This window comes from Octodon degus, unplaced genomic scaffold (assembly GCF_000260255.1).
Source record: "Octodon degus isolate 3935 unplaced genomic scaffold, OctDeg1.0 scaffold00004, whole genome shotgun sequence".
Classification (NCBI taxonomy): Eukaryota; Metazoa; Chordata; class Mammalia; order Rodentia; family Octodontidae; genus Octodon; species Octodon degus.
Window position 1 is genome coordinate 2,608,109 of NW_004524580.1, and position 10,571 is coordinate 2,618,679.

The 10,571-nt window shown below is 38.3% G+C and overlaps 1 protein-coding gene across 1 annotated transcript in view; it reads right to left on the minus strand.

Moving 5' to 3' along the window:
* The window catches only part of Krr1 (KRR1, small subunit processome component homolog), a 50,399-nt gene that overhangs the window by 922 nt on the left and 38,906 nt on the right, over positions 1-10,571 (minus strand). Inside the window, exons 5-12 of the mRNA XM_004623884.2 lie at positions 9,655-9,827; positions 7,995-8,129; positions 7,678-7,803; positions 7,507-7,590; positions 6,215-6,271; positions 4,702-4,872; positions 1,233-1,310; positions 1,049-1,142 (exon numbers count right to left, since the gene is read on the minus strand). Of these exons, the coding sequence (XP_004623941.1) occupies positions 1,049-1,142; positions 1,233-1,310; positions 4,702-4,872; positions 6,215-6,271; positions 7,507-7,590; positions 7,678-7,803; positions 7,995-8,129; positions 9,655-9,827 (918 nt within the window). The remainder of the gene's footprint in view (positions 1-1,048; positions 1,143-1,232; positions 1,311-4,701; positions 4,873-6,214; positions 6,272-7,506; positions 7,591-7,677; positions 7,804-7,994; positions 8,130-9,654; positions 9,828-10,571) is intronic.

Sequence of the window (10,571 nt, forward strand, 5' to 3'; positions counted from 1 at the left end):
TTTTTTATGGCAGAACCAGGGATTGAACTCAGGACCCTGCGCTTGCCAGGGAAGCACTTATTCTACTGAGCTATTTCCCTGGCCCCTTAGTAAGTAGTTTATACACAAATTATTACTTTTATCTTTCTGAGACAGGATTTCACTATGTACTTCAGGCTGGCCTTGAGCTCACTTTGTAGCCCAGGCTGGCCTGTAACTTGTGGCAGTTCTCTTGCCTCAGGCTTCCGAATGTGGTATTACAGGCACGTATGACCACACCCAGCCTATACAATTTTGGTAGTGACCTCTCTCCCACTCAGTAACTCTCCTCTTGGTTATGGACAGTTACTAAGGAAGACTTCAAGTGTGAATACAAAGAACACAAGTTTTAATAGAAGGAAAGAGAATGTAAACGAAGAGAGGATAAATAATGAGGCTAGCAATGGAGAAGAAAAAGCCTGATTTTTCTTAGTGTCTTTTTTTTCCTTCTCACTTTATGTATTTGGTAGCTCGGACTCATACTGATCTTCCTGTTTTCAGCCTCCCCAGCACTGGGGTAGGTGCCACCACGCCTGGACTCAGTCTCCAGCACAGCACACCCCAGGGGCGAGGTTGACATGGGATGCGGGACTGGGGATTGAATCCCGGTCCCTGCACTTGCCAAGGCAAGCGCTTAGTCCGCTGAGCTATCTTGCTGGCCACCCTTGTGTCTTCTTGATATACCCCCTACCAAGCATTTTGTTCTTTAATACAAAGTAATGAGAAATCACCGTTAACCCAGAAACAGATCTTAAGCCACACACCAAATAAACAGAAAAAAGATAAAAACAAGAGATGGCTCTGGGTTTGTATCTCTGGCAACAGAGCATCTTCTCAAGCACAGATCACAGGTTGAGAAAGAAGGCCATGCTGAGACTCCCTGCAATAAGCTCCAGCTGCAACTACAACGAAATCCTAAAGTAACTGATGAAACACAGTTACTTGTTATTTACCCAAGAGGTTCACACAAATTATGGTTTTACTTTTTATAGATAATAAATAATTCAAGAGGTAAAAAAATGAGCTTTACCTTCTTTCGGTTTTTTAACTGGCTTTTCTTTAGGTGGAATAAATGCTTTATTTCTTTCTTCTTGTCTCTTACTGAGCGCTTCTGCTTGTTTAGCCTACATTAAGAAACACATTAGTAAGACAGAGTTTACAAATAACTATCTATGAGTCTTGCTATTAATGTTGTGAAGAAGACAAAGTCATACCTTTATGGCTTCCATTTTCTGCCGCTTCTTCTGATTTGCCTTCAAAAAGTATTCTCCACTGGCCAATTCTTTGTCAATCTATTGAAAATAGTATTTACAATTACATCAGAAACAATGTAGACAGGAATTTCCTAAGAAAGCCACAATGTCCTTAGGGTAAATGCAGTGGAGTCAAACTTCTATCGAGAATGGCAACACTGAAGAAACTACGCCAAGCAGAAGAAACTACAAACACGGAGGTAGCAAAAATGAAGAAGTGTTCACAGAAAATAAGACAGACTAGATCAGGTAGGATGGGAGGTCAGTGTCTCACAAAAGTGTAAGGAGACTAGAACAATAACTTGGGGAAACTTGAAGAAAACTTTGAGCAAGAACCAGAAGCATCACAAAGTCTGATTTCAGAACATACTACAAAGCAGTAACAATCAAAACAACACAGTATGGGCTAACTACAGACACACAGACACCTGGCATAGATCACAGATAGAAACCTGTGCTGACTGATTCTTGACAAAGACTTCCAAAATACACATGCAGACACAAAGCCCTCTTCAACAAATGGTACGGAACACTGAAGCTTGATCATTACAATTCACTCACACTGCACAAAAATCAACACGAGATTAACCAGATACCCTAAATCTTAAAACCTAAATTTGAAACTGCCAGAATAAAGCATAAAGACAATACTTACAGACACTGGTACAGAAGATAATTTTCAAAATAGAACCTCAAATGAAGACTTAACAAAAGCAAACCTGACAAACAGGAACATACCTAAAAAAAATCTACACAGCAAACAACAGAGATGAACTATAGCATGGGAGAAAATATTTACAACACTTCATCTGATAAAGGTTAATATCCAGAAAAACAGGGAAGTCAGAACATATAACAAAAGCCATATAATCTAATTTAAAATAGTAAAGGATCTGCTTTTTTGGTTTTTGGGGTTTTTTTTGCAGTACCAGGGATTGAACTCAGGACCTTGTGCTTATTCTACTGAGCTATCTCCCCAGCCAAAAAGAGGCAAGGATCTGAATAGATACTTCTCAAAATAAGATAAATGACTAATGAATATATTTTAAAAGTTCACTGTTAGCCATCAGGGAAATAAAAATCAAAACTAAAAAAAAACCCAAAAAAAATAAAATGAGATACAATCTCAAGATAATAAAAATGGCTGTTAATAAAATATAAATGGTAATAAAGATGTGGAGTAAAATAAATTCTTATACACTGTTGGTGACAATGTTAATTAGAACAGCCACTACTGAAAACAGTATGGAATTCCTGGAAAAATTCTAGATAGACTGTATGATTCATCTATTCTACTTCTATTTATACCAAAAAAAAAAAAAAAATTCAACATACAAAAGAGCTATCTACATGTGTGTATTTGTAGTAGCACTATTCAGACTAAGACATGAAAGCAGGCTAGATGTCTTCAACAGATGAATGAATAAAGAAAATGTGGTCTTCCTAATCTGCAACTGAATACTATTCAGCCATGAAGATTTGAAATCCTGTCCCTGGCAGTGAAACGGATGGGACTGGAGAACACCATGTTAAGCAACATAACGCAGACACAGTGAACTAAGTGCCTTGCCTCTGCTATCACAGACAGAAGGGCAAATGAACCTGCAAGTAAAATAGTCAGGAGTACCTCAGCTCACAAACTTGATTCTTGCCAAGATTCTGTTTGCAAACCGAGCTGAACAAGAATGGTTCTGATGTGAAGAATTAAGTTCATGAACCAAGGTATTTATGTATTACTGGGGTACATTGGGGGGTTGTGTGGTGGACAGAGGGAGGCTGGATTTTGTCAATGTGCATAATAATATCCATGCACAGACACATTAACCCCATTGATAGGCACAATTAATTTTTAGCAGTACATATTCATTATCCTTATAATGAATTAAAAAGCAGCTAAAGGATAGGGAAGAAAGACAAACCATAACTACAGGACAGAGCTGAAAGAAGCGCAGCAGGCGGTGCACATGTGTGGCTTAATAATGGGATCACTACATAATCTCCTCCAACTACCCTTTCCCTTTAGCCTTTCTTCCTCTTCCAGGGTACAGTCCAGGATCTCCTATTTCTATTATTTTTCACCATGATCATCACCCTTTCATCAAACCTTCCCTGAAAAACTCCAAACATGTCTACACAGAAAACATGACAATCACAGCAAGGGTTTACATCTTGAACAGGAAAACAGCAGAAACTGAAAAAGGCAAAGGGAGAAATGAAGAAGCAAGGCCTCAGGCTGGTGTGCGCAGAATTCAAAAAGGGAGGAGAGGCAGATCACAGATTGAAAAAGTTACAGGTCACAGAAATGGAAGGGGTTCTTTTCTGAAGGTCTCACTATCATAGGAAAGTAAAATGCAACGTCCTCTGTTACAAGTGGACAGGTGCTGAGAAAATTAAAAACTCATAAAGAGCTGCTAGATAATACTGAAAAAACCTGTCTGAGGCTGGAAACACGAATTCTTAGTGCATTTCAGCCAAACATGAGACCTTTTCCAGCTTAGTATAGAAGTCAGAGGCCAAGTTTCCAGACCGATAAAGTTTTAGAGTTTTGCCAGAAAAGTGTGATAGAATGATAAAGTGACTTGATCAGAAAAAAACCAAAGCACAAAACAGAAAGGCAAGAAAAGATATTCTCTTTGGTTGGAAAGGAATGAAGATAGGTAACAAAATAGTATGAGGTCATAGCAGGAACCAAGGATGAGGGTTTATGATTTCTGGGCCAGTGAGATAGCTCAGCGGACTAAGCGCCTGCTTAAGCAAACGCAGGGACTGGGGTTTGATCCCCAGCCCCACATGCTGTGCCGGCCCTGCCCCTGGGCGTGCTGAGCCAGTCAGAGTTCTGGCATGATGGCGCACACCGCTAATACCAGCACTAGGGAGGCTGAGACGGGATCACTACAGGTCCCAGCTGCTTGGTGAAACCTTGTACCAAATACATTAAATAAATAAATAATACACAGAAGTTATGATTTCTAAAATCATACAGTACATGATCAAAAAAGTCACTACAGCAAAGCAGGCAATTTTGTGAGCTAAATCACTGAACTTTTTTGCCTACAAAATATGTACAGTAGCTGCAGGGACAGGCTGACACCAACTACCTTAATGTAGTTTACATTCACAATGTGAATGCCCCACCTGCTATCCCCATGCAGTCAGCATCATAAGCCTATTTATACTTACCTTCCATTCATTCATTCATTCATTCATTCATTCATTCATTTATTTATTTATTTATTTGAACCGGAGATTGAACTCAGGCCCTTGCGCTTGCCAGGCAAGCATTTATTCTATTGAGCTATCTCCCCGGCCCCTACCTTCCTTTTATCTACATACATATATACATGCTACTTAAAATAAACTCAATAATATTCGGGTCAAAACCAGATTAAAATGTTACCTTTTCACGTAAAGCTTAACACTGAATACTAACCTGGCTTTCTGGCTGTGGCGGTGGGAACGGTGTGTACTCTTTCTTAGCAGTTTTCTTCTTTGGTTCTTTGCGTTTGTTCACGTTTTTATGTTTGAACTGTGGCAAAAATCTTTCCCAACTTTGTGATCGTAATTCAGAATCTTTCGCCAATTCTCGTTTTATCATTAAGGTCTTTAGTCATACACATATAAATAAAGTACTTTTTAATTTCAAAATTTATAATTTGTTAAACTAAGATATAACTATTGCTTCCTTAAATAATTTTATTTTTCTTGGGGGGGGGGAACCAGGGATTGAACTCAGGTCCTTGCGCTTGCCAGGGAAGCGCTTATTCCACTGAGCCATCTCCCCGGCCCCCTTAAATAATTTTAAAAGGGACAGTTCCTAGTCTCTTTACTGGAATTAATCAACTCTACCAATATACATCTCAAACATCCACAATGTGCTAAGCATCAAAAAACTACTGGAAATTTTGATTAAGAAATCCAAAATTTTAGGGCTAGCCAAAATGCTCAGCAGACTGAAGCACCTGCAAGCAGGTGCAGGGGCCAGGGGTTCGATCCCTGGGCTTGCCGTGCCAGCCCCGCTCCTGGGGCACACTGAGATAACAAGTGAGACTGAGCGTAGTGGCGCGCACCTATAATCCCAGCTCTTGAGAGGCTGTAAACAAGGGGATCACTACAAGTCCAATCTAGTAGTGAAACCCTGAACACCTTCCCCAAAATACCAAAAAAAAAAAAAAAAAAAAAAAAAAAAAAAAAAAATCCAAAATTCTAAAATGAGATGGAACCAAATGTAGCTTTTCAACTATTATTTCATTAAATTCTTTATAATTAACTTAGAGCCAAAACGGTCATTAGCGGATATTCCTCATAAGCAGAAAGTTTTCAGTAGAAACCAAGGTGTCATGGTCTATGATTAAACAATTAGTACTATACTGCCCCACTTCACCTGAATTTTTTTTCCCCATAGTTTTATTGAGAAACAAATAGCAATAAGACAGCTTCAAACCAAATTGGTAGGACAGTTTCAATAATTAACACATTGCATACATTCTTCCTAGTGGTTAATTGCTGTACAAGATTCATCTGAATTTTGTACACAACAAAACGTAAGAGGATGTCAACAAGGCATCAGAGACACAACAGCTCTCTTCATCTGTGATACTCTAATTAACTTAAAATCAATTTTAGTCTAAGTGACTTTTTAACTTCTTCAAATTTAAGTGGACTGTTCAACGTCCACCATTAAAAATGTGCAGTAAGTTCTATGAAGCTTGCCATTGTACTATATTAGAACTATTAAATATACTATAAAGATCCGCTTTAACAGTTTTTCACACTAGAGACCTAAGACCCAAAAAAGGACTAAAGCACAGGGGTAAGTGGTTGAAGCTTACCTCAAACTGACCCCAAATATCTCTACTTTACCTTTTCTATGTATTAGGTCTTTCATAAAAGATTTAATTTTTTCAAAGCTAAAAGTCTGACAATCACTGGAATATAATACTCACTTTAATATTATAAATTGGATGTATATTCTTCATGGTATCTAAAACTACTTTTCGAACCTGAAATTTGCAAAGAAAAATGAATTCATTACTTATTACAGAATTTGATGAACTAGACAGAAAACTACCATATTACAAAAATACCCCAGAAATCAGTGAATAACCACCAAATTAAATACAATAATTCCTTCAATTTTTGAGTGGCCTCTACACCTTTTACAGTAATAATCAACCTCCACTGGATATAATAGTTTCTCTATTAATATTAAAATATAATATAAATACGACATCCAGGAGCCGTATGATACAGCGGAAAGAAAGACTGGACTCAGAGGCAGAAAATGGCTAGGAATGGTGGCACAAGCCTGTAATCTCCACACTTAGAAGGCTGAGGCAGGAGGATGGCCATGAGCTCAAGGCCAGCCTAGACTATACAGTGAGACGCTGTCTCAAAACAAAACAAAACCTAGAGTTAGAAAATGAAGGCTCAGGGCCTGGGACAGCCACTTCTCCCTGAAGAGACATTTTCCTGCTATAGCTTTCTCATGTGCAATATGGAAAGAAAACCATATACCTCAAGAACTTGTTATAAGAATTAGATGAGGTATTTCAAAAACTATAAAAATACAGCGTATTTAATGCAGTTAAATCGCTACTCCCCCATGACAAAAAGGCAGACTATTTATGAGAAAGGTGGCCAGAAGAATTACACAGAAAGACTTTTGAAGGGAGAAAAGCAGCACAGCCACATCCAAACAATGAAAGAGCTAAAAGAAACAGCATTTGAGAAAGGGAAGGGGAGGGCAAAAAAACAAAACAGCATTTGCCTCACAGATTTTCTAATGAAGTTTGACAAGTTAAATAAAGTCTTCATGAAAATATTAAACATACTAAAACTGAAACAAAATTTATCTTAGTTTTCAGACTCTGACCTCTACTGGCTATATACATTATTGCAATAAGATCTCGGCTCAATTTTCCAATCACATGTAACTACACCATACTTTTCTTGTGTGCTGCAGACTAAGGTCTTAAATAACAGTTAAATTTGGTAGTTGAACGAGCCATGTTTGCAAAACTAATTAAAAACCAGATGTTGCCACACTTACCAAAAAATGGCAGGTCCAAGTGTACCTAATCTCTCAATTAGATGACAGAAAATATTGACTAATGGGAAATCAAACAAAGTATATTCTAAAAATATAATTATACCACACTATATTATTTGAGAATTATTTATTATAACCAAATTATTTATTCTCTTGTAAAAATTAACTGAAAGTAATAGTTCTTACCTCTTTTAAACCACTAAAAGGTCCAATGGCTGAGACTGTATTTCCCTGAACCATAACATAACAGTTCGTTAAGAGTTCCAAAGCCTGTATCAAAAGAGCAGTAAGGTGAAATTCAATACACCGACAATTCACGCAGAGAAGCTATTCAAGTCTGTCACTAATAAGAAGTACCTTCAAAGTAGATCCTTTGGGACCAATAAGTCGCTGTCTTCTTTTCACAAATCTTTCTTTATTTCTTACTAAAGAACCTATTTTGATGATGTCACATGCAATATCATCCTGAAGAATCCGTACTGCCTTTTGAAAAAAAAATACATATGTCAACATTATTTTTAATCAGCTTATTTCCTAAGTCCTAGGTAATAAGACATCAGCATAAAACCTAAAAACCCAACTGTAGAAAACAAGGAAAGAGAGTGAGAAAAAAATCCACTATAATAGGTAATGTTGATGCAAGTAAAGCAAAGTCTATGTAATTCTACATTTACCTGCTCAAATGAAACACTTCTTGCTAACAGTTTTATCAGGTCTCTGGCCCTGATGATGATGTAGGGATCAAAGGTCTTCTTTGTAGTACAGACAGTCATGCTGCCCTCAATCAAGTCCAGGGTGGCCTTGATGTGCTACAAGAAGGACCAAACAGCAGTTGTCTACAAATGAATTCCACTTTAGATCATTACTGAGCTTATCCCAACCAAACTATTATTTTTATGCTATTAAGTGATCTTATAAGGTCTACCAACTCCCACTCTAAAGAAGCTGTGCCAATATAAATAATACTTAATTATTTTTATGTATTTTACAGAAGATATGAAAGTAAAACAATTAAAACTTCATATTTAGCTTCAAAATAGTTTAAACTATTGGAATAAAGATTATCTCTAGTTTAAAAAACATTACTTCAACCAGGATGAAGTCACACTTAATACCTACAAAAAGTAAAAATGTAAAGCAGTATATCTCCCTAGTCTGGGTGCAAGTCCAATCTGAAATCTGTTCCCAAGAGAAATGCCTTTATCCTTTTAAACTTTTTCTAGCTGCTTAGGGGACTGAAGGCAAAAACAAATTATAACAGGTTCAGAAAGAATCAATTTGGAAAATTAAGCCATATGTCTCAACTGGAAGAATTAGATTTCAACAAAGCCAATGAAAACGCTGTTTTATGACTTGTGAGGTTAACATGAATACCTGGGTCTCTGTGAATGTCCACACACACAAAAATGAGCTCTACCCCAGATGTAGCCAGCTATAAAACACAACCTGCAACTTGCCGAGCCACCTTTATCTCCCACCTCCCAGTGAGTACAGCTCACTCCCAGGCAGTCCGAGTGAGAAGCATGTATCACCACCTCACACACACACACCCCCCTATACACAAGTATATATACATGCAAAACTGATCCACAGGCTTCACAAAATGATACCTGTCCCTACCTTTCTTTTTTTAAAAAGCCATCAAATTGACTTCTCAACCCACTAATGTCTTTTCAATCCTCAATCTGAAAAATCAAAACAATCTACCATGTTACAATTATAGCAGCAAAAGCACACTGGGAAAAGTTGGTCACATAATCTTCTTCCATTTAAAAGGAAAGGAAATAACTGGAATAAAGCTGAGCTCAAGGTAGAGAGGTGAAACGGTAACATGTCTAGAGCAGGTATGGTGGACTTCAACAGGTGAGTTTTAGACATATTCATGAAATTTCTAAAACAGTAAAGGTATATGCATTTCAAAGTAATTACACATAAAAGACTAATAAACTACATAAGAATAAAATCCATCTAGACGAGTGGTGGTGAACCTATGGCATGGATGCCACAGCCAGCTGTTTTTTTGTTTTGTTTTTGTTTTTTTGGTGGAACCAGGGTTTTGAACTCAGCCCCTTGTGCTTGCCAGGCAAGTGCTTAGTCTACTGAGCCATTTCCCCGGCCCACAGCCAGCTGTTTGATATCACAGAAAGCTCTAGAAGGCTCACCATCACTGGTCTAGACTGTTTCAATTATTAAAGGAACCAAATCAGCTATACTGGTACCTTAAATAATAGGTATAACAAAAAAAAAAAAAAAAAAAAAAAAAAAGGTCAGCACACATACACTTAAAGGGACTCTTTTAAAAAGTAAAATCTTAAATGTATAAAATATGCATACGTGTTCATTCAAGGCCTTCTGCACTAAGGGCCAACACTCTTTCAAGTAGGCCTCTCTATATTTTGGGAACAAAGTTGCAAAACTGCTTTCCTCCAAGAGTCCTCTGGGATTGTCCTCTTTAGAAAAAGCTGGTTCCTTCCAACCATCAGGAACAGTGAGGAGTTCTGATTCATCTACAAAGGAGAAAAATGCAATATTGCATGTAATTATTTTTAAAACGCAGTAATTTTTTTTTAATTTTTTTAAATTTTTATTTATTTGTGTGTGTGTGTGTGTGTGTGTGCATGTGTGTGTGGCCAGCTCAGCCCACCAGGGGGCGGGGCTGGCTGGCTTGTGGAGCTGGGGGATCGAACCATGGTCCCTGTGCTTTGCTAAGCTTGTTGTAAGTAGGTGCTTTAGACCACTGAGCCATCTCACCAGTCCAAAACGCAGTAATTTTTAAAAAGTGCTTTACTATCCTCCCTATGCATCTATAGAGTAAGAGTTCACGCTTTAAACACTTCCTACAAGATTGGTTGTGCAGTTTTCCCCGGAACCATTTTTCAGCTTTTTTTTTTGCGGGGGGGTGGGGGGGATTGAACTCAGGACCAGTGCTCGGCAGGCAGGAGCTTAGGCCGCTTTCTCCCCAGCCCCTCCCGGGACTATTTTTCTAATGCTTCTGTTTGTTACACAGACTGAAGAACGTGGGTAATACAGACTGCAACAGGGCAGCGGATCTAAGAATAGAGCAGTCTAAGAACTCAACTCACGAGATGTGTCCTCCTGTGCTTTTTTTTCTTTTTTTTTTTTTCTAGCAATCTAAAAAGATAAAGAAGTACCGGGGCTCTTCACCGCCCGCCTCGCTTCGCCTCCCCAGGCGCGCCGCGCCCGCCAGCCCCAACCCACCGACCTCACGCCCCAGCCGGTCGCGGGCTCCC